Consider the following 24964-nt stretch of genomic DNA (forward strand, 5'->3'; position numbering starts at 1 on the left):
TGCCCAGTTGCCCTGAGACCTTTTTTCAGCTTGGCCCATTTTTTAAAAAAAAAAAAAAAAAAAAAAAAAAAAAAGCTACCACCATCTGCTGTTCTCTGCAGCAGAAAGGGCTCGATAGATGGCGAAAGTCCTCTGAAACTCTGCTGACTTTCTGACATCTCAGTGCAATGCAGCGCCGTCCAAATGCTTCACGCTTATGGATTCAGAACCATCTGTGCCCTTCATATAAGTGACTCATGGAAAAATTATATTTTCATGAAATGTTTGTAAATTAGGCTCGGAGGATGGATCTGAAAAGCACAAACAATCCAGAACACGTATGAGTTTATTGGGGTAAAATTCAGCATTTTCTTGTAACATTCATCATCACAGAAGATGAACGCTTTGGATTTTTAACATTATAAACTTTTTGACTTTTTGCGCAAAATTGAATGTATCTTTTTATCTGACCTTTTGGTTTAAGTATGGAGGTTGAATACAATATAAAAGTCAAAACCTACAAACTTTGAGTATGGAACAACAACAAAAAACATCATCAGCCATTTTAAATGTTTTTCCAAATAATATTTTGCATTTTCTGGTGCCAGAAGGACTTTAGTCACACTCTTAAAGATTAATTTTACTCTTTTATATACAGACGATGACATCCAGTCTGTTACTTTGACACCTTGAAGTCTCAGATTGTCGAATGGTGTTGATAAAAAAATAAATTGTTTTCTTGCCAAAAAGAGAAACTTATGTCAAATTGACGCGTAGCCATTTGCTGATAGGAAAGCAAAGACACGTTTGGTCAAAAAGTCACCTGGAGGAAATGTGGATGTCCCCAGTAGACGTCTTGCCACAGCTCATTGAGCACAATGTTAAAAAAGAAAAGTCCCTAATTTACCTTATTTACTGCTATTTTATCGTAAATTAGAGACTTTTTTTTCTTTCTTTTACAGTGTAGTCAAACATGGACCGATTATGCGGAGAAAAGTGAGACTTGCAAAAATCGTTTCATTGCTTACTAATGTAAAGCTACTTTGATGGCTCACTGGGGGAAATCAGAGCATTTGTAGGCACAGGTTTTATTGTTGTAGAAGCATTTTTCTTTGTCACAAGTAATAATAATAACAATAATGATGATTATTGACAGCGCATTTTATTTGACAGCGCCTTTCAAAACACCCGAGGACACTTTACAACATTAAAAACACAAATAAAACAGTAAAGAAATGGCTACAAAACCACAAAATAACTGCACAATTAAAGTGTGAAGACTAACTTGAACAGGTGAGTTGTGCTTTGAAGGTCAGAAGAGAGTCAATTTCAAGTGATCTTACATAACTGAGAGAGCCATTGAGGGCTTTTAAATACACATGTAGGATCCCAGTTTGCTAAGTCTCCAAGCTACAAAAGAACATTTTATTTTCCTTCCTCCTCCTTGCTGGATTGATCACCATGTAAATCTTCACAGTTTTAAGCTGTAGACCTTGATGTCACTGCTGTCTATGATGGCTGTTGTTCAGCACTCTCTAAATATGTCGCTCATGGCAACTTTTGTTTGCTTTGTTTGTGCTTCTCCTTTTTGCTTCATATCTGGGCCTGCAACTCTTGGCCAAGTACCACTTGGCCAAGAGTTGATAGGCAGCAACTCTTCTGCAACACTGCAAGGAAAACTGGATAAAAGCAATCAATACATAGATGTACGGATGGAAAATAATACACCCATCATGAGCTACGAGCGCGAACACAATTAAAACGGGAAAAGATCCGGAAAATGTCACGTTTTCCTCCTCTGAGAGCCAACGCTCTGACTGTGCTGTTTTGAGAAAAGTGGAATAAAACCCAGGGTTACAGATTTCCTTCTCCCAGCCCCGTAACGCTCGAAAAGAGAAAAGAATGCTGTAATAATATGTTGCTTTGCTGCTGATTTGGCTTGGCTCTCTGCCTCGGTGCCATGTTGTCAGCGCAATAAAGCATCTCAAACTCCAGCTGGAATGCGAGATGCTTATTTCCAAGCGTCTTCGTGCTCACAGGCCTTCCGTGGCGCAGCTTGCTGCGAGTTGCCATAATTAGCAGTTGTCCATGAAGAGCCGCGCTGGACGCCTCACGTGACGTGAGCAGCCTGAACCGACGTGCGGACGGGAGAAAGGCTCCGCGTGGTATGGCAGGCCGTTTCAACATAAATTCGGTTTTGTCAATAACGCCATTCTGACTAGTCAGAATGTTAATTTAAGATGTCTTAAATTAGAAAAGCTACATCTCTAATTCATTTGGAGATTCATTTTGGAGATATCTGAAAAGGAATTTTGACTGGTCAAAATTTGACCAGTCAAAATTACAATTTGAGATATCTCTAATTTTATTTTGCCAAGTCATTATTCTTTAATGTCGTTAATGTTGATGTGACGTCGTTTCGGAAAGACCGAATTTCAAGACCCGTTTTCAAGGTGAAGTCAAATTTCTCCTACGTCATGTTTGATATGGACAGCATTTTCTGTATGATTCAGTACTGCGATTATTAAAATCCCTCAAGGGAAATTTATCTGCCTCGAAGCTTCGTTAATCTATGTTTTATTATATACCGCACCTTGTTAGGACAGGTTGTGCAGCTCTCTCACATCCGCCTGAGTTGTTGCTAAGTGCTAGCAGCCCACCGTCCACTTTAGGTGAGCGGATAAACTGAATACTGTGGACGCATACTTGTCAAGTCTCCCGTTTTGGTCGGGGAACTTCTGCCTCTCTCTCTCTTTCCCTCTCTCTCATTTTTTTATCCGAGTTCTCGATTAGTCATCAGAATAATCGATAGAGTACTCGTTTACTAAAATATTATTTTACAACAGCCCTAATAAGGGCTGTTACTAAGGCGACATAATTACGTGATTTAGCTAAAATCGCGGGAAAACACATAATACCGCCCCTTTAAAACTACAGGCTAAAATCGTGAACTCTTGTTTACAAATTAGGTGACATGTAGGTCCAAATGAGTCAGGAGGAGTTCAATACGTCTTCATTAAAATACGTCACTGGTGTAGCTCAGTGAGCTAACAATGCCGTTTTATTGACCCGCTGCACCTTTTTTCTCCCCGTCCTCTTGTCTCCAAGAGCCACTACTGACTAAATACCCCTAATAACCAGCAGGCATGAAGAAAATGAAGATGAACGCGCTGCCGTCTGGTGGAGAAACGGATTCCTGGATGGATAGCGTGGTGTTCCCCACCCCACCTTTCTCTTATTTTGCCCTTTAACAGCATTGTTGCACTGTGGCTCACATGTCTCAGTCAAATTATTCAATCTCCCTCCCCCGCCTTAACCTCCTCTCAGCGTACTTCCCCCACCCTGGGCTTGTTTGAAGAGCCTGAGGACTCCTTTGTTTACTTCAGAGAAAATGGAGCAGGTGCAGCAAAAATGGAACAAACAAATTGGAGGAGCAGCTGCGGTGTGAGACATGCTTCAGGTGGAGGTGTGTTTTAAAAAAATAGAAACAAAACATATAATAATAATAATCTGACCTACTGAAAGTTTAGTAATGGTGAGATCCAGCATGGGAACTGAGGGTCTTTAGGAAAAGGTCAGAGGGGTCAGCCTGCTGTAGCGGTCAGCCCAGAGGTCAACCCCCTTTCTTCCCCCAGCTCTGGATGAACTACGACTACCTCCTCGCCTCTGCACTGTAAAATTTCCCAATTTCAGATAATGGAACTCGTAAAATAACGTAATTTGAAACGTCAACGAGATGAAAAAGGCTGAACATAAAGTTTAGATTTACCGCGTCTTCCAAAAGTATTCACACCCCCCATGGTTTATGTTCTGTAACACTTTATTGTACTTCATTAGGATTTTTTTTTTGTGATAAACTGAAACACATTACTGCATAATTGCAAAGTAACAAAAGGGAGATAAAATGTTTTTTTTTCCTTTTGAAAATATAAAAACAAGAAAAGAAAAGGCTTTAGATGGACCAATGCTGTTTGCTGCAATTTACTGCCAAAGTGACTTTATGAGTTTCCCACTGGAGAAATTCGTCTTAGATAAAGGGGTGGGTTCTGCAACATGGCACCAGCACAGAAAACAAGCCACATAAATTTCAACAGTAAATGGAAGTGCGTTAAAAATGAAGTTCTTCAAAACACAACAATCTGAAGATTGAAAATGGAAAATAGCATCAAACCAAAAGCTTTTGTTCTGCTTTAAGTGGCAGTGTCATGTAAAATCAACTTTTCTGAGCTTTACATAATGTTTTACAGTTATTCCCTCATCAAAAACACACCTGGAGTGTTGCCTTGAATCCATTAATCTCCATGGCAACCGTTCAGCTGTGCAAAACGCCTGGTGTGAATCTAGAGCCACCTTCCAGGCTTCAGATTTCAAGCTTCTGCCTCACAGAGCATCCCTCCTCTGTGACCAAACCACTCCTTCAGACTAGCCAGCAGCAATTAGCAAACACCTGGTGGAACTGCATTTCTATTGAGGTCATTATGCGAGCCACTTCTCGGTGAAACACTGGTAAAGACGTTGATAATGGGCTAATAGAGGAGCCATGTTGTAATGACTTCCTGAAGAGCAGGAGTTTCTTAAAGTGACAGAGACCCAATTTAAAGGCGCTACATTACAAAGTCAAATTTCTTTTAAATCATATTTGATATATACAGCATTTTTTAGGACATCTGAAGCTAACATAGTAACTTGATTGTGCTGTAAAATGTCACTGCGTGTCTCAGTTTTTGTCCATTACATAAACACATTTTCACAGACACCCATCATAAATAATGGCTCTGTGTCTAGTGTTGTTGTCCTGCTGAACTTCTGGCCCGGTCTCAGTTATTTTGCAGCCTCTAATTACCTTGTGTGATTTTTAACCAAGCATCCCTACAGCAAGATGCATGTTTCCCACTTGAAATAGTTTATGTAAATTTGAGTAAAAACAAAAAACATCTTAGAGAGATAATTTAACCGTATGTATTTAATTTGAAATTCCCCTGGCTTCACTGTTGCTGCTTGGACTGAGTTCAAGGTTCACAGCCCTCTGTATCTTCAGGAGCTCCCTCTACAAAAGGCCTTTGTCTTCTCATTGGCACGCTTTAGCTTCTGGCAACAATCTCGTCTTGTTGCCAGAGTGAACGCTCTAGAAGAAAATGTTAACTTACTCTCTGAGATATTTTCCTTTCTTGACTGCAAATGTGTGAGTGTGAATCCGTTCGGCCACACGAGTCCGAGCCTGAATCCAGTTTAAAAAAACATATGTGCTTATGAAGAAAAAGAGCAGTCCTGTCTTCATATCGTAGCACATCTGTTGGATTAAGCTGGAACATTCTGTTATAATGCAGATGTTGTTCCATAGACCTGCAAGATTAGGATTTCATGAACTTGCTAATTTGTCTGGTTGTTTAGACGCATGTGGGACATTCAGACAGAGATTTTATCTTTTTTACTTGCTAGTGTCTAACTCAGTATTCCTTGAAATGACTCATAATTAATACATTATTAGCTACAATCTTTAGGCTGTCAGACTAAATTTGCTTTCTCTTTCTGCTTGTTTGTTCTGAAAATGTAAACAATGGTGAAACCCAGATTTCTCACAAAAATTGTAAACACTCCAAGTTTCTCAATCCAGACAAAATGAGTCAAAGTTTCAACCTTGATCCACTCGACGCCTTCTGGCCTCTTGCCTCCACCAACAGACTTTGGTATGTAGAGAGACGAGAGTGAAACTTTCAAACGCCCGTTTCAAAACGTACTCCTGTTTTTAAAAGTTGGTTGCGCACAATTGAAGTTTTTGTTTAGGCACTTTGTCAGAATCCGTTTGAGAACAAATGTACAGCTTCCTTCCACAACGTCACACGGGTAAAGAGGAGAAGAGAGGCATCTGTGTGCGTCACTAAAATCATCTTTACCCCCAAATGCCAGCTCTGGTCCACGCTAACCTGACGCTCAACATCCTGACACGGATGACGACAGACGCTTTGCGTCACGTCCATTTACAAAGGGGGCATCTGCTTTTTCTTTTCTTTTTTTGTAAATTGCGTTTACTCATCTAGTTTTCGCTCCCGGCGGGAAGCTTGTTGCACAAATGTATTTGAAAAGAGCTCCACCGAGGCCGTGTCTCCGTGGGTGTCTGTCTGTGAATGATGTGCCACTGTGTGCTTCCCACATTTTGCTATTTGAGATCCGGGCCTCGCTACCGACCCGGTGCTGTCCTCCCACGGCTTCCGACCATCCTTCCTCTCTGCGCCAGCCTGCAGAGCGAAGAGCATCATCCGTCGCAGAGTTTTTTAGAAATGTTGTTCTTATATGGGCATCCTCGGAAACAAGGAAATCCACCTTATGTAAGAGAATGATCCTGTTTGTGAACTAAACCGAGCCGGAATGATGTGTTAGGAGCGATAAAAATAAATTGGGTCTGTTTTGGCCCTCACAGCAGAATGAAAATATATCCAGATTGTTGGGGTTTTTTGTTTGTTTTTTCTCATGCAGACGTTCAGTCTTGATTTGAACAGATTTGGGAATTGATGAAAGCTAAATTATAGCAGCAGATATTTATAAATCATTTAAAACATCAACATCTGACAGAAAAAACAGTGGTGCTGAATGCGGGTGAGCCTTCTCGTAGTCATTTGGGCATTTAAAATGCGCTCTAATGTTTAATTCAAAACAATTAGCATCATTTCAAACTAAATGCCTTGCAAAAAATATTCAGATTCATTGATTTATTTTAGTAATCTCAGTATGAATCCAGCTGGGCTTATGAAAGCCTCAGAGGTTTGTTAGAGAACATTAGTGAGTGAAAAAAAACAACAAAAAAACATTATTACAGCCAGGAAATACAACAGACGTGTCAGGGAGACAGTTGTGGAAAATGTTAATCAGCACAGTGTTAGGTTGCAACTGGAAAACATCCTAAACTGAAAGGAGCTGCAGAAATCCACCACACTAGTTGTGTTTCCATTACAAATATGTGCAAAACTTTGTTGAAAACATGTGGAGAAATGCACTCTGTTCAGACCAGAGCAAAAGGGATGATTTGGGCTTATGTGTGAGACTCTGTGTGGGGCATAAAACCAACGCTTCACTTGGTAAAACTCAGTGGCAGCATAATGCTGTGGAGTGAATGGAAGCAGCAGGAAATACAATACTTGAAGAACTTTATTAGAGGTTGCAGACTGGAGACCTTGAGACCTAACTCACATTGAGAATCTTGTTGATGTTCATGGTTGCTTATCATCCAGTCAGGCTGAGTTGTTGAGCTGTTTTACCTCAAAGAATAGGCAAATGTTTTAGTCTACGGATGAGATTCAGAAAAGATTTAGAGCTTACCTTCAACCAAAAGTTGTTCTACAAAGTATAGACTTAGCAGGTGCTAAAAACAAATCCACCCCGTACTATGTGTAAAAAGTTTTCGAAACAAGGCATAATTTTCATACCACTTCATATTTATCCACTTTTTTGTGTTGCTCTGCCATAACCCATTTAACATCTCAGGTCTTCAAAGATACAAAAATCTCTCATGATGCACCTGAGGAAGTTGTTTATTTACATATAGTTTATTTTGTCTACTGCACACAGATATATATATATATATATATATATATATATATATATATATATTTATTTATTTATTTATTTAATCAAACACTTCCCTGACAAAGTCAACTAAGTTGATTTTCTGAAATTCAATGGAGACAAATTTAGAGTAAATTTCCTTTAAGAGTGTCTTCCAAAAGAATGTCTGAGCAAAGATACCCATTTGCTTTTTGGTAATCGTCTTGCAGAACAATATTTGTAGGAAATTAACAGTTCAGCCAACTATATGTTCTATTATTTTCAATAATAAATAAGAGTTAGAAGCAAAAGCATCTAAAGCCTGAGTCATCGTGCGATCTGGCAGATTCAAAAAGTGAACAATATTCCAAGAACACACTGAAAGAAGACAGAACTAGACAGGAGGGAGCAATGCTATGCAACATCTTCATAAACTTTAATTAATGCAATATGTTATATATTGCATGTTTTATATACTGGAGGCTTTGCTGCAGTGTGGGTGTCTGGCATTTTGCAGAAAAACGAGCGAGCGTCTGACTCCACACGCGCGTTCAACACCTCCTGCCTTTTGCATTCAGAGTCTCATTAATTTGATAATGTGAGACTGTTAATGACCTCCTCGGAGCTCCAAGTGTTAATGCATTTCAGTGATTGCTTGGCTGAAGGCAGGAGGCTTTATTTTTTGCCGCTTGAATGGGGAGGGGGGAATGAGTCAACTGCATTGAATCACCAGTTAAGAGAGATTCCTCTACAGTCACTGCTCCTGCAGTAAAATAGACGCAGTGATGGTCGGGTTCGCTGGGAGCAAAGAAACAAAACAAAAAAAAAGCAAGGGTTATTTCCTTTCCTGTCTCCTTGAGAAACTGCAGAACATCCATGTATAAAACACAACCCTGATCTTGCCAACAGTGAACAGAAGCAGAAAAACATGGCGGTAAATACATTCAGACATGAAGTGGAGGAAAGCAATAGGTTAAAAATAGAGACATGCAGAGTCTTACTGACTAATATAACATTTTCTGATAGTTGTTGTTTTAACACACTTTAAAGGAAGACAGTTGAAAGTAGAAGTTAACATTTTGAAATTAAATTTGACAAAATTCTTATTTGAAGCTGACATTTGTGTGATAACGCGCCAGTTTGTATTTCTACCCATATTGGAAATTTGCATTGACTTCCATTAATTTTAGTAACTGTATTTATGCCTAACCCAGACATTTTCCCTAACCTAAACTAAAACTTAACTCACAACTTACCTCTAAACCTGACCCCTGACCTTAAACAATGGGGTTCGTCACATTAAGACCCAACTTTGGTTCCCATAAGCACATTTGGATTTTAGAAGGTTAGTAAATATGCCATAAATGGTCCTATGAAGAATAGCTAACAAGTACACACATGCACGCACGCACACACACACACACACACACACACACACACACACACACACACACACACACACACACACACACAGTCGTGTTTTCATATCTTGTGGGGACTTTACATTGACTTCTATTCGTTTTTTACAGCTTAACCCTAACCATCATATATACCTAACCAAAACTCAATTAACACCTTAGTCCTAACTCCTAACCCAAAAACAGCAATTCCTTTCATGTGGACCAAGATTTGTCCCCACAAGAAGCAGTGGTCCCCACAACCTCACAACATTAACTAGGTCCCTACAAGGACATAAAAACCTGGTTCACAAACACACACACACACATACTCACACGTTTGTATTTTTACTCATCTTAAGACTTTGCATTGACTTCTATTCATTTGAACGGCATTCATACCAAACCCTCACTCTGATCCTTCCCATTCAATAAATTAGACTGTTATTGAAAAGTCAATTTATTTTAGGAACTTAATCACAAAGTGAAACACATTAACAGAGGTATTTGTTTCTGTTGTGACAGGAATGAAAACATATTTAAATTAAAATATTAAGAACTATAAAATTATATTTGTTATACAAAAATGTGGGCTTAATGAAAAGTATATTTAAAACCTGCTTAAAGGTTGTTAATTTTCAAAAGGCACTTTTAATCTGACAAGTGAGACTTATCGGAGTGCATATTCTAACTTATTGAATGTAAATGTATATTCCAAAGCCAAACCATAACTTAATTCACACCAAACCTCTAAACCAAACTCCTCATATGGTTTTATGGGTCATGCCACATTGAGTCTGGAGTTTGGTTCACATAAGTTTGATCAGTCCTCAGAGAGTTAATAAAATGCCATAAAACATCCTAAATTTGTAAAATAAATGCACCTTAAATTGACATTTTAATCACATTAACTATCTATTCCTTCTTACATCCACTGGCTTCAGCAGACTTTAGATAGAGTCAAAACAAAATCTCATTCCTATTGTAAGCGAACCAGTTTTTTTTTTTTGCTCCAGATTAATCTAGGTCTTGGTTCACACGTGCAGACCCAGTCAGAGGAGACCCGGCGTGTCGGCTATCTCTCGCTGTTGCCTGACACACTTGCAGAACCTCCCAGAGTCATCTGAGCCTGTCGGCTGAGGACAGAAAACTGGCAGCAAAGTCCCTGTGAATACACAAACAATTGTTTTTAGCTAAATAAACCTGTTGGCATTTTTTTTTTTCATTGAAGGTGCAAGTAGCATGCACATTCAGTGTGTTCAATTTCTCTGCTGCATTTGTGTTCTCCAGCACAAACACAGTTTAGTTTGACCAACCAGAAGGCAAAGAAGATGCAAATGTTTGCTGGATCCAGAACAAACAAAAAAAAAACAGAAAAAGCACCAGTGAATCCAAGGATGACAAATACTTTGAGGATGATGAAACTGGAGTGGGTTAAAATTACGGCGATTTACTGTGTCGGTATGAAATAGAGGATTGTGATAAACGCTGAGCTCAGCAAAAACAAAGGATTTTCCCAACCCACTGACAAACTGACAGATTCCAACCCCCACTATTTCCCTCTTGGCAGATAAACAGACTAAAATCAGAAAATAATACCACAACTAAGATAACTTGCCTTTCACAGGGTTTCTGTATCCTGGTGTACAAATGGCAAGTTGAGTGGAATGTGTCAGAGGGTGTGGTTGATGGTGTGAGAATGAACACGGAGACCCAGATGAAGTTGATGATGATGAGTTTAATGATGAGAAGCTCAGAGTCCAGGATCAGGCAGCAAATTAGCACATAGCTAATACTGGTAGCAACTGACATAAAAGACTCTAAACTGAAACAAGCAACCTCAGGATTTCACAATTCAGCTGAGGAAAACTGACTGACAAACGACATAGCATATATGAGGAACACAGATGACAGGGGGACTAAATATACTGGGAGGGTAATCACAGGAACGAGGCACAGCTGGGATCAATCAAGACAGGGAGGACAGGGCATCGCAGAGACTAGCAGGGAACAGGATCACAATAAATACAGAAAAAAACAAAAATAAACACAGAAAACTACGGATCACAACAGAATGAGAAGGTTTGGCAGAAACAATGAAAATGCAGCATTGATTATGGACAATTCAAACTGTAGCAGAAATTTACAAGGAATGAACTGCAGCTGCAGTTGGGGCTTTAATGGCCTCCACACAAAGACGTAGTCAGGATATCATGGGCTGCAACTACGGCAGTCAGCATGTTAAACCCCAAAATCAAAGACGACACCTTAACTGGACAAAGAAGAAAAAATGATTGTCTTTTGAGATAAAAGTAATTTAAGTAAGTCATGCAAAAGGAGCTCCAGACAAGTACTTCAGACTGGACCCACATTCTGTATTGGAAAAAATCAGTTTTTATTGACTGGATGTAATATTCTAATATAGTGTAAAACTGGACGGTGTGTTTTAATTGGCTGAAAGTTACAATGATCAAATTTAGTGAAATAAAACTCCCATATTTGTACTTGATATATATACTGCTCAAAAAAATAAAGGGAACATTTCACTTTAATTTTGTGTATGGCTCCAAATCCAGGCCTCAATTGGTTAATAAATTTGATTTCCATTGATGATTTTTGTGTGATTTTGTTGTCAGCACATTCAACTTTGTACAGAACAAAGTATTCAATGAGAATATTTCATTCATTCAGATCTAGAATGTGTTATTTGAGTGTTCCCTTTATTTTTTTGAGCAGTGTATATAGGTTTTCCGCAGAAAACTTGCTAAGCCTGTTGGTTGGGGCAATAGGGCAGCAGCCCGTCGTGTTTTTGAGTTAAAAATGTTTAAAGCTGACAGGAAATTTGAAAATTTGCTTAATAATTATGTGTTATTAAACCATTAGAAGATCCATACCTGAACACCAACTATAGCGTCTTAAAAAATGCAAACATTTTAAAGAAACTTACAAAAAATAAGCAATGCTTAGCCTGGTGGTGGCACAAGTAAAGCCTGGTGGCCCGCCAGGCTTATAATACACTGGGGAAACCCTGTAATATATTGAAAAATTCACTTTTTGAATTGTATTATTGAGAGCCACCTGTAGCTGAGAGTATGAACTTATACTGTATTATAGACATGTTAGTGTTTCTATCCTGTACCATGTAAAGACTGCATCATTATTTTATCTGTTGACAAAATAATAAGTCATAGCACATAATAAAACAGCTGGAGGCCTACATTCATAACTGTGTCTTTTTTAAGTATGAAGTAAAGAACAGCGGATGCAAACCTTGGCCATTATTGGTGTTTTGATTTGTCTTAGCTTTAAATAATTACTTTAATTCTATTTCGTCCATTCTATGAAACTATTAGTTTGAAGTTAGTTGGGGTGTGCGCTAACTACCCGCCTCGTGAAGCTCATTAATGGACCTTCACGTTGACAGACGAGATGTCCAATGGTTCAATGGAATCCTCCGGGCAACCAATAGCCTTCGGTTCCGAGCTGCTGCTGCTTGCTGATTGGCGGAAGGAGCTTCTGCCTCCCGAGTACCGACGCTTCTCCTTTGGTCAAGGTTGCACTTGGCAGCTGCAGTAGGACGCGAACTGATCGCTGCTTACTCACGGAGGCCAGCACCAATTATCATCATCAGCAGCAGCAACAGCTCTGCTCTCGTTTTTATACCGGAGCGTCATTCTAGGATCTCCATCCTCACGGTATATCCGCCATGGACGAGATGGAGGAAGAGTTAAAATGCCCCGTTTGCGGCTCCTTTTACCGGGAGCCCATCATACTGCCTTGCTCCCACAATATTTGCCTGGCGTGTGCGCGGAATATTCTTGTGCAGACCCCCGAAGCCGAGTCCCCGCAGAGCAGCCGAGCCTCCGGGTCCGGCGTCTCAGATTATGATTACTTGGATTTGGATAAAATGAGTTTGTACAGCGAGGCGGACAGCGGATACGGGTCCTACGGGGGGTTTGTCAGCGCTCCGACCACCCCCTGTCAGAAATCACCGAACGGAGTCCGGGTTTTCCCCCCGGCCGTCCCCCAGCCCGGTCCGCAGCAGCACCTCCTGCCGCATCCGGCCTCCTTGCCCCCGATTCCCCGCAACTCCTGCATCACATGTCCGCAGTGTCACCGCAGCCTGATCCTGGACGACCGGGGGCTCCGGGGGTTCCCCAAAAACCGGGTGCTGGAAGGGGTGGTGGACCGGTACCAGCAGAGCAAGGCGGCCGCCCTCAAGTGCCAGCTGTGCGAGAAGAGTCCGAAGGAGGCCACGGTGATGTGCGAGCAGTGCGACGTGTTCTACTGCGACCCGTGCCGCCTGCGCTGCCACCCGCCCCGCGGTCCCCTCGCCAAGCATCGCCTGGTTCCCCCCGCGCAGGGCCGGATCAGTCGCCGCGCGAGCCCGCGTAAGATCTCCACCTGCACGGAGCACGAGCTGGAGAACCTGAGCATGTACTGCGTGCAGTGCAAGATGCCCGTGTGTTACCAGTGTTTGGAAGAGGGGAAGCACGGCACGCACGAAGTCAAAGCACTGGGCGCGATGTGGAAACTGCACAAGGTACGTGCGTAAAAACACGAAAGCTTTCTTTGAAGCGAACAGGTTTTTTCAGCTTTAGGCGGAGCAACAGGTCTGTCTTAAAAAAAATGGAGGAAACAGATCTTGATGTGTGATTTTTAAATAAGTTTCTGTGTTTCTATTTTACTGGTGCGGTGTTTAAGGTTTATCTTGAGGAAAAGAAGGGAATAATTGCTTATGTGGAGTCTTATATGAAAGGGTGACAAATCAGCAGCTGTAAATGTACAAAATATGATTTATGGATGGTTTGGATGATGTGGCTCTTTGCTTTGGGTGGCAAGAGCTAGGGGGCGGCACAGGAAAAGTTGTTTCCAATATTAGCTCCTGAGTAACATGCAAATGATTTAAAGCAGCACACAAAACATATTCTGTCGTGCAGTTAAATAGATTTTATTATGTGAAGTGATGCGCTGCGATGCAAAAAAAGTGAAAGCTATCAAACATGGATAGTGAAAGTGAGTGTTGCTTTGGAGACGTGTGTAATACTCTGACCTGGAAGTGGGTTTGAATTCTACGTGTGGCGGCTGTGTACAATCTTCGACTGTCTTTGAATTAAAAAAAAAATAGAACAAGCTCTGTTGTTTATGAAAGAGTTTAAATATGATCATCAAGGCTACATGGACGCAGCTGTGCTAAATAGCTTAGAACTTGCGTCAACATTTCAAAGAATATTAAACCTTTAGATTAAGTTTTAAAATCTCCAGCATAGACTTTGTTTTTCTTTTTCTTTCTCTTTTTTTGAAGATGGACCCTGAAATGAGAAAATCAATTTTATTTCCAGAATTACAGAACTATGAGAATTGTAACATGTAGCTGTGATAGTGTGGAAAAAGAGAGATGTTTTCAAAACCTTTTCTATTCAGCTGCAGCCTTTATTAGGGCCAGACGATATGGCTTGTATATAAAATCTTCAATGTTTTTTTTTTAACATTTTTTTAATATCAAATCAGATTTACCACTAATCAAGTTTTGCCCTCGCCTTTTTTTCTTATAGTAAAAAATTACAAATGGACAAAAAAATGTTAAAAACTGACGTTATTTCAATTATCCATTCTGCTAATTGACCTGAATTCAAAGTTGAAATAAACAAAACAAGATGGCGCCCCGAGCGTGATGACATCACTCCGAACTAGGGAAACCCAAGGAGTGTATCGGCGGAAAAAAAGAATCACATTTCCAGGAATTAATTCTTTGAGAACAGAAAATTCTAACCTCTCTGTGACATAAATTGAAAAATATATATCTATTTTTTTTTTAAAGATCACAAAGGTTGGAAGGTCTCCTTGCCATCACTCTTATCTTGCTTTTGTAAGTGAAGCGCAGATGCAGCCCTCTGGCGTAGATAACGGAGTTATTTTGGAACCCTGGAGTCGTCGTGGGCACCGCGTTTATCTACGCCTCTGCACTGTCGACCCTTCACCTCCGCCGTCCGCTTTCCAGTGAAGAAAAAAACATCGGAGAGCCAGATTTAGTCCCCGGAACGCTCTACAAACACTGCAGACTCCCACACACACACACACACACACACACACGTAGCGATGCAGACAAACCCAGAAAAACGTGAGCAACTGCTCACACAAAAACTCGACACCATCACCTGTGCTTTCGGGAACGCTGTCCTCGTTATTTACACTTGAAACGGAGTCCTGTATTTCTCCAAAAAGAAAAAAAAAATGGGAACGTTTAACGTTTCACCAGCCTCCATTTTTATCATCTGTTCTAGACTGAGCTGAAATGAGTCCATCATTTCAGACGTGAGAGTCCAATTTTAAAACTGATGGAAAAGTCAGAGGAGGCTGAGCCTCTGTGACCTCGTGTGCTCTCGTGGTTTCACGGGTCTGAAACAGGAGCAGAGTATTTTAAGAAACTAATCAATGGCGGCAGGGCTATTGGGGCCAATATGCAACCCTGTTTTTGGCCTCCATCAGCAGCGCCTGGTTATTTCTGATGGGACTGGGAGTATGACATGGAGACAGTTTACCAAATAGTTTCATTGTGGCTTCAAGTTTTTCCTCACAATCCTGATTTTTGTCAGAATTTGCGTTTTGTTTTATACCACATCCTGTTTCTCCTTGAAACATCATGTTAAAATATGTATATTTTTGGCCGCTTGGGGGCGCAGCTGAGTCGTAATATATTATTTATCAGATAGTGAATTGTAACATTAAAATAACACAATGACATGAGGGAAAACAGAAGGAAAACGTCGCTGAAATAAACAATTCATGGTGCTTTCGATTAGCCCGGCGTTCAAAAGAAATAATTGTGTTATACTTCTATAATTCAGCTTTAGGGAGACATTTATTTGAACATTAACATCCACCGCAGACTTCGAAAACATGTTTAATGAACTGAGGAGGAAAAATATGAAAGAAAAAGACTTTTTACTTGGTTTCTATTGGATTAATCCGGAACAGGGAGTCGTATTGACTTAGATTTTACTCAGCCAAGGTTTTTTCAGGTTGTGATATTTTGTGATGCTGTGTGAGGAACTTTCATGCAAATTTTCTACCCACATTTGTACATTTGTTTGGTTTGAAATACAGACGTCGTAGTTTTAAAACACTGGGTCATAAATCAGGGTTAAATCAGCTGCTTTGATGCTGCCACAGTTTTTCCAAGTTCTTTTGTATTGTTCATTGATATAAATTGATGCTATTCAATTCACCACCTGAATCTCACAAAAGATCAACCTTTTCTCATTCTATCATGTAGATCGTGTTAATCTGTTGAATATCATGTATATTTGTAGTAAATGTGGTCTGGGAAGTTGTGGAGTTTGAAATAAGCGTTCTAGGTTTGGATAAATATTGAAAAAGTAAAGTGATAATGATATAAGTTTGATATCCATCAACCAATCAAACAACCAACCAACTGACCAACCGACTAACTAACCAAACTAACATCTAACCAATCGACCAACCCACCAACCAATGAACCAACCGACTAACCAATCAATTGACTGACAGACCCAACTAACCAAGTAACCGACCAATCAACCAATCGGCCATTTGAGCTCAAACTACTGATTTAAGTTATTTAGACTTTAAAAGAATGCAATAAGTGAATTGACAACTTTTAAGTGTTTAACAGTCTGGATAATTATGGATATTATTTTAAAAGTTTAGGAGCCCTGCATGTGTTCCTAAAAAAAAAAAAACTTTATTAATTGACACTCAGAGGCAATATTGACACTAAAACCAGAGAGAAGGAGGTGAAAGAAAGTAAAGTTCATCAACGTGCTCTGACAAGGTTTCTGTCATGTGTCGTCCTCTAATTACCGCTGTATACCGTCCCGCTCTGCATTCACCTCCAGGCTTTATCACATCAACAAAACCATCACAAAGACACCTCTATTTTTCTCCTTCATGCTTCATCAGATCAAAGCTACTGCTGTTTGATCTCTGAGCTTTTCTTACCGGGCTGCTGCATTTTTCATCACCATCGTCATCATCATCACTGGCTAATGTTTGTAGCGTGTTGTCTACACAAAGAAGCTTAATGAATCTACACTCACACATTTCTAGTATCCCATCTTTTTTGCTTTCTTTCTGAACATTTTCGTCAAGTTTTTTTTAGTCCGCATCCTTCGCTGTCCTCTCTTTTATCTTTATTGTTTAAGAGTTGAACAACCTGCCGCCATGGCAACCGAGTCCTTCTTGATGCTGTACAGAGCAACGGAGGTCTCCAAGATACCAGGAGCCGCGAGGGGTTCATCCCAGACTCTTTACAGTGTGTCTGGTCTCAAAGATGATAAAACCTCGGGCATTTATCTCCTTACTTACACCAGATTGATGGCAGTGTGTCTAAAACGTTGGCGCAATTTAATGTACCCAAAGTCAACCTTAGTAGCAGAGCAGTGATTGAAAAATAAGAGTTTTACAGCGTGACTCATCCAGGTCCTGTCTGCCTTTTGTGATTAGACGATCGGTGATGTGTTGACAAGATGTCCGCTTTGTTGTCGCATCACTGTTTGCGTCTCTTTGCTGATGCTGTTGGAGGCCGTGCAGGTCGTTAAGTGACGTCTGGGTCAGGCTACATCGCCTCAGAGCCGATCAAAAACGACCAGTCGGGTGGAGGTTTGATCACCAGAAGACCTGTGAAGTCGACAGCTTCACCAAAACACAAATTCAGGCTTTCTACATGGTTCTCATGTTAAAATGACACTCTTTTCCTGACTGTTAAAGACAGTTTTGGCCAATTTGTGAAGTATAAATACAAAGTTTGACCATTTTTTAATGGAGAATTGTCAGCAGGGTTTTTTCTAGACATGATGGATGAACAAATTCAACATTTTTCCACACTACTTAGGCCAAATATTACTGGATAATAAATTGTCCTAGAAATGATTGCGATAAGCAATAATACTGTTGTTTTGAGACGATTTTCAAGTAACATTTTGATAATAAAAGTTCGCCCTGTCAAAGACTTATAAACTTGAATTTTGTAAAAATAAAAACGCTCCACACTGGAACTGGAAGACATTGTAGATATCCAAAATAAAACACAACCAAACACACACAAAAAAATAAAATTAAATGGAAATAAAAACAACACTCAACAGAAACCACTGATAAAATGTATTATGAAGTCTCTAAACAAAACTGCCCTTCATAAGTGACCCAACTCATTTCAATTTGTAACGTGACTAATTAATTAATTGATTAATTATTGCAACAGGCTTACGCAGGAGTCCTGTTTGGTGTAGAGTTTAAGTCATTTCAAAGCGTTCCTGTTTGGTGCTTTTAACGTCAGCATGTGTTTGAGCCTCAGCTGTGCAACAAGCGAAGCAGGCCTAACTAAAGCAGACATGCAGGCAGCTCTCATCCACCGTGCCCCACAAAGTAAGCTAATGAGGACAGACAGCGCAGGTGCTGGGACGACTATTAAAAATCTCATTACAGTCTCGGTGCTGGTGTTGTCAGCTGCTTCTGGGTGCCTGCAGTCTCTTAAAATCTCAGCGCGAGCGAGGAGGAAAACCTAAAAAGTGGCGATACCTTTCCTCCTCCTCTAGTGTTCGGACCGCGGCCTGCTTGTCGTAACGAGACTCGCTGTCAGTCACATCTGTTGTGTTCACAGGATTCTTCTGACTCACAGGACATTCACTCAAAGTGATGCTTAAAATGATGGGGTTGCTGTGGACAGAGTGCTAACTGTGAGTCAGGAGGCGGGAGAAATGGCGTTTGGCCTTTCTGTGACTGGAACAGTTTGTGTTCTGTGGTCTGGGTACATGTTTGTCCTTTTTTTTTTTTTTTTCTTTATCGGAAAGGAGGAATAACATGTACGTTTTGTACCGTGACAGTAAATTCATAGATATAGAAAGTCGAAAGAAGTCCACACCAAGGCAATGCAAAAATGTCCATAGTGAGTAAACTTATCGCAACAAGCATTTAATCAATCAATCAATCGTACGATGAATTAAAATGAGCTTGATAATTTACACTTTGATGATGAATATTTTTTTTAGAGATTTCACAATCCATTTTATTCATGGTTTCAGTTGTGTATGTGTTAATTTCTGTTTTATTTATCTATTTTGTTTATGTTTTATTTTGGACTCTTAAAATGTCTTAAATTTTCAATCAAGAGGGTTAAAGTTTATAGGTCTCTCAGAGGGTGAACCTGTATTGTTAGATTGTCAAAATAAGACTTGAAAATGGCCTCAAAACAACAATTTTATCATTTATCGCAATCATTTCTGGGACGATTTATTGTCCAGAAAAATGTGTTACTGTAGTGATGAAATGCAGGAGCTTGCAGACCTGCCTGTTTTTATTTAGTTATTGGTTTTTGTGTTACCTGTGATAAAGTCATGAGAAATTTGTGAACAGAGCACAGCCTGGAGACAAATAAACATTTCTCCCATTTTAAAGCACATTTCTGCTTGGTTCAAAATGAGTCCTACCACAGGTAAAACACTGACTGCTGATAACCTCACCACATAACCCCACTTCAGAAAAATCTAAGAGATCGCTTTAAAGTTAAACAGATTAAAAATTGACTCATTTTATTTGCTAATAAAGGCTCCAGAATGTAAATCTAATCAAACTGTAGCTACTCGTGTCTGAAGCATCCAAAGATATTAATAATCAAAATAAAAGTTCCTAAACTTAAATTAACTTTAACTGCAATATTATTATTAGACTCCAACACGTAACAACTTGGGACGTTTCTTTTCATATCCATTCCTCGGCTAGCTCTCGTCTCAATTTTTCTTCCTTAATGGCAAATTAATAGAAGCCCAGAAGCCTTTAACAGCTACATGGCGCAGATCCCAGAGCATGTCATTTCTGCTATCAGTGATTCTGAGCCGACAGGACAAGGCCGCTCCGCTGCTTGGGAACGCGGACGACGGGGCGGCGTCTTGGAGAGAATGAATTTTCACAGTGGGCGTTTAGCGGGATGACGCTCCATTACTGGCAGCAGCGTTCGCCCCTCGAGCTGCGTGTAAGGAGATTAGCTGTGCAAATGTTAATGAAAGACGGAGATAAAGAGCGGGAAAATGAGAGCAGGGGAGTGACCCCCAAATGCCCGGAGAGAGGAAGTGAAACATTGACTGGGGAAGAAGGAAAAGGATTAGTCATTATCAGTGTAATGAGCCTCCAACTTCAGTTCACACAGGAAACCGTGGCTCCCAGACAGAAGGTGTTTTCATGTTGACGTGTTGGTGAATTATAGGGGTGAAATATTACATCCAGCCCACGGGATGAAGATTATACATCTTACTCACAAACCGGATGAGACAAGGTTTATACATTTGGGAAAAGTCCCAAATTTTTCCATTAATTATTTGTTTGGAGATCACAAAGTGTTAAAGAATGTGTGATTAGCATAGAGTATAGCAGTTCAAATTTGACCAGATATTTTATTAATTTGTCCCTCTCCTAGACAACTTTGGCAACACAATAGGGAAACTCAAGAACTATTTCCTTTTTTTTTTTTGCTTCATAATAAGAGTCTGAAAAATAATAACCTAAAGTCCACTCCTTCATATCCTGAGTTCACAAAGTCAAATGCAACCAGCAACTGGAAGCTAGCTAAGGCTAGCAACAAATCTAGCTACTTTATATGGCGGGTAATAAAAAGTCACATTTAGCATCATACATTAGCGCAAATATCATAAAAATGTCTTACAAATATTTCTGAATTAGCGCCACAAAAACATTCAAGAAAAGCTTATTGAATACTGAAACAAACGGCTATCTATTGATATTTTTGAACAGTTGAATTGGTTTTACCAACACATTCCGGCACAATCGGTGTTCTTTAAGGAAATTCACATTTTTGATATGGCCCAAAATAAACATGAGTTAGACGCTCCCGGTCTATTCTCATTTAGGCCAACTCTTTTAAGCTTTGTTCGCCGTCAGTTGTGACATTGTTAAATGAACGCTAATGAGAAGCTTGCAGGAACAAACCTCTCCCCGCCCTATACGCGCTGACGCTGTGAGCCCATTCAAAACACAAAGAAACATTAAAAAAACAAAAACAACCTTCATCATCTTAACGCTTGCCACAGTGTCATTGTTACTTCTGTGTGGATTGTTAAACCGCCTTTGTGCTTTATTGATGACGGCAGATTTCATTGATGAATTATGCACCAGCCGCTTTAAGGCTCTGCTCGTGGGAAAGACTTTGTCTCACGTGGGATCTTGGGAGGAGAATCCAAACTCCTGGAAACGTTTTAACAACAGAAAGAAAGGCAGAGAATAGCACAGACACGGTTAATGCTTTTTTCATCTTTAATCTCTGAGGACCTTATCGTCCCGCGTAAACAACCACATGCTTTCATTGCTCTAGTCACCAACATGTCACGAGACCGGTTTAGCATCTTTTTTTTTAAAAACAGAGGCTGATATTTGGTTTATATTTGTTTTTTGTTGCGCTTAAACTGATTGTTTAAAGATTAAAAAAGAAAAAAAAAGACCCTGAAACTTTAAAAAGAGCAGTGCAGTTTTTAAAAGTAGGTTACAGAACAGCTATCTCCGCAGTGGAGGTAATGAGACTTTTTTTTTTTCTCTCCAGATGTGTCTTTTCAATTAGCTAAAAGAGGTGTGTGTTATCGCTTTTCTTTTCCACTTTAAGTGACTGTGTACCCACTTCCTCCGCTCCTTCTTCCGCCCTGTGGAGACATTATTCCAAACTGCCTCCGCCGCCTTTCTCAACATTAAAACCTTTTCCTATTGGCAAGTGGCTAATAGGAACCGTATGAACCGGTCCCCGGAGCTGCCGGTGAATTATTCATGACCGCGACGCGCGCGTTTCCACTCGGCTTAATTACAGAAGCGATCGGTGTCCCCATAAATACCGGGGACATTCTAAGCTGAACCCCTCCCAATTTTTTATTTATTTATTTTAACGTTTTCTTCTTTCACCCTGAAGCCACCTGGCCTGGACGCTTTGCATTAATGTAAGCGGTAAATTGATCAGCTGAAGCTTAAAAATAAATAAATAAAATAAAATTTCTCCTCCAGGGACCGGTAGCAGCCAGACATAAAATCATGATTGATGTCACAGGGAGTGAAATCTATCACCCCGGCAACAGATGAAAATGCAAATGAACGCGTGGCGATGTGTGAATTTCAATGTACGCTAACTTTTGTACTGACGTTTCTCATCAGTCATCGCAGGAACTGTGACAGCTTGTTTGTGCTGCGTGTGCAGTCACTTTGCGTTAGAAGCACAAACAAAATGTCAGTAGATTTTGTTGGGATTTAGGGGATGAAGTAGGCTACGCAGGGCCAGATTTAGAAGGATGGGGGGCCCCTGGGCAAGAGAGAGTTTTGGTGCCTTTTCCTAAAAAATAAGTAATAAAAAAACCCAACCACTTTACTCAAGAAAATTACAGTGCATTAGATCAACATTTATCATTAAACTTTTTACACTTTTACTTTCCTATTAGTTTATCCAGAGAAACTCCTACTAGTTTACAAATTGTGGAGTACTTTTTGATTTTCTTTTGTAATTTTGGTTGTGTTTCCTCTAACTCACGTGAAGCACTTTGAATTGCCGTGTTGCTGAAAAAGTGCTATATAAATAAAAATACCTTACCTTACCATTAAAAGGCAGGCCTTCACATCAGCAAGTTTAAAATGTCCCATGTGAACTGGCTCCATGTTGGTCCCAAAAAAATGTTTTATAAGTTCAAAATCTAACCTACCCTAACCCTAACCCCCAACCCCCCCAAAAAATAAATATATATATAACAATATAAAAACTAAACAGTTCATGTAGGCCTATGGGTATATTGGGTACAAGGTAAATTGTTCATTCATTACAAAACTTTTTGAATTTTTGGGCACCCCCAAAACTTGGTGCCCTGGGCTACCGCCCCGGTAACCCCTTTCTAAAGTCAAGGCGAAATATATACTTGTAACTCTGACTGAATTGATGGACGGATGTTGCAGAAAAAAGGTGCAATAAGCAGAAAATAATTTTTAAAAAGAAGAAAAACTCAGCTGCTCCTCCTGTTGCTTCAAAACCCCAAACCTTAAAGGATCCCAGCTCCGTCTTGCCCTCCAACCCCATTCGCCGCAGAGGCCCTATCCTCCCATCTGCCGACCTGCCGGCCCTGGCGCCGCGCTCGTCGCGGAGCAGGAAGTAGCCGTGAGCGGCGCGGGAATGAAGAGAGCCTCCACTTTCCGATGACCTGCTTTTCGGGGACGGAGCTCTGCGGGCTTCAGAAACAGACGCCATGGAAAAACGCCTCCAGACAACCGAGCGCTTCTCGTGTTCATCTGCTCCGTCGCCGAATGACTGTTAACCAGGCGGAGCAGGAGCTAACCCCCATGTTTGTGTTGCAAGGATGGAGAAAGGAAAGCTACTTTTTTTTTTTTAGGTCAGCTTGGAAGGGCAGGAAGTGAGGGAACCTGCCTGATCCATGATAAAAAAACCAGCAGAGTGTGAACTGAGCGCTGTGGACAGACTGAGTGTGATTAGTGAGATCTTGAAGTGAGAGAAGCAGCAGATGGATCCGGGCTGGCAGGAGAAGAAGAGTCTGCTTTTTGTTTTTTGTTTTTTCCAGTTTGAATTAAATAAAAGTCTAGCCTATACTCTGAAGAAATATTGGGATTTCTTTAGGGGAAGCGTCTCATAGCGCAGATTGAATATTAATGAAGATGGAGCCGGGAGCACGAGGAAGAACTAGGAATCTTCCCAGCGGGCCGTATAAATCTCATTATTCTTGGTTTATCTAATCTGTGCACAAATTCAAGCTGAAAAGAAAAAAAAAAACAACTTCTGGCAAAACAGAAACACTGCAAAAATAAGTTCTGCTTTCTATTCTCGAGTTTTCCTACCGATTTCTTTAAGCTGATAAATGTCTTCGGAAGTTGTAGCCGCATTTCTGTACTAACGATTGGGATTACGCTGAGAATACGCAGCTATGAAGCAGAAGCAAAGAGAGACGTGGTCTTCCAAAGCACGAAGTAGGAAATGCCAAGGGATAAACACCAAATAGATCTGGACTTTATGGAAAAGCGGCAAGAAGAAAAAAACCAAAAAACAAAACTATACTTTCATTCCATTCTGATTGGGATCAAATTTTTCTTCAAAGAAGAAATGACTGTAAACTTGACTGTTGCAACGGAAGTGTGTAAAACTGGGAGTAGTCGAACTTTAAGCTTTCATTAATATCTTCAAAGCCAAAGCAGCACAAACAAAACATTTTGCCACACAAACGTATCCGAGTTGATTGACGCCAGTTTTGTCTGACTTGAAGGAGGTGTGGAGGGCTGGCTGACCTTTCATAACCTCTGGAAACAACAATTTGAACAATTTCAACCTAAACCTAAATCAGTGGCTTTCTAAATGTAGATTGTTTCTCTGTGTGGCGTAAAAAAAACAAACAATCCCAGGTTAATTTTGCCCAAAAATCCTGGTGTTGGTGTTTAGGTTCACATAACCCAAGACATTTTTTTTAGTCATAAACTTGTCTATCTGTAGACTTTTCTATACGCTGTGACATCTAATAGTTAAATCACTACATGGGGGGGGAGGAAGATGCTTTTTCCAGTAATGAAAATCTCTAGAGACTCTAAAATATGAGTCCCTGGTTAACAGAGGAAGCCCTGAACAAAGTTAAAAACTTTACGTCCAGATCTTTGCTCAGCTGTTGCCAGCTCGGACCATCCCCAGTTGCGTGGACTCATGTTGGCGACAGCTGTCACTTTTTTTTTTTTTTTTTTTTTCTTTCCCAAACTCTGGAGTTCAAAGGTCAGCTGTCGGCCCCGGCAGGCCAACTCCCATTTGGTCGACTAACGTCGGATTCCAGAGGCCCGGCTGTCACCAAGCAGCGTGTATCGGATTGTTTTCACAGCGTTTTCCACCAGATCAGCTAGAAGCTGGTTTTTATTGCGCTCTTCCGCAGCCGAGATGATTTTTCTTCCTTTTCGTCGGGAAACGCCCCCCTTCCCCACAAAAAAAAAAAACCTCACTGCCAGAAGACAACATGCGCCCACCAACCCGACGAGGTTCCCAGAGGGTCAGA

The 24964-nt window shown here is 40.4% G+C and overlaps 1 protein-coding gene across 2 annotated transcripts in view; it reads left to right on the forward strand.

Annotated features, from left to right (window-relative positions):
- The first annotated feature begins 11981 nt into the window (after positions 1 to 11981).
- trim9 (tripartite motif containing 9) overlaps positions 11982 to 24964 on the forward strand; it is a 39603-nt gene continuing 26620 nt past the window's right edge. Inside the window, exon 1 of one of the 2 annotated variants that reach the window (XM_015031696.1) lies at positions 11982 to 13458. In XM_015031696.1, the coding sequence (XP_014887182.1) occupies positions 12622 to 13458 (837 nt within the window). In that variant the 5' untranslated portion in view covers positions 11982 to 12621. The remainder of the gene's footprint in view (positions 13459 to 24964) is intronic. The other variant, XM_015031695.1, reaches the window with a different exon arrangement.

This window comes from Poecilia latipinna, unplaced genomic scaffold (genome assembly GCF_001443285.1).
Source record: "Poecilia latipinna isolate Pla-1442-1.1 unplaced genomic scaffold, P_latipinna-1.0 Scaffold215, whole genome shotgun sequence".
Classification (NCBI taxonomy): domain Eukaryota; kingdom Metazoa; phylum Chordata; class Actinopteri; order Cyprinodontiformes; family Poeciliidae; genus Poecilia; species Poecilia latipinna.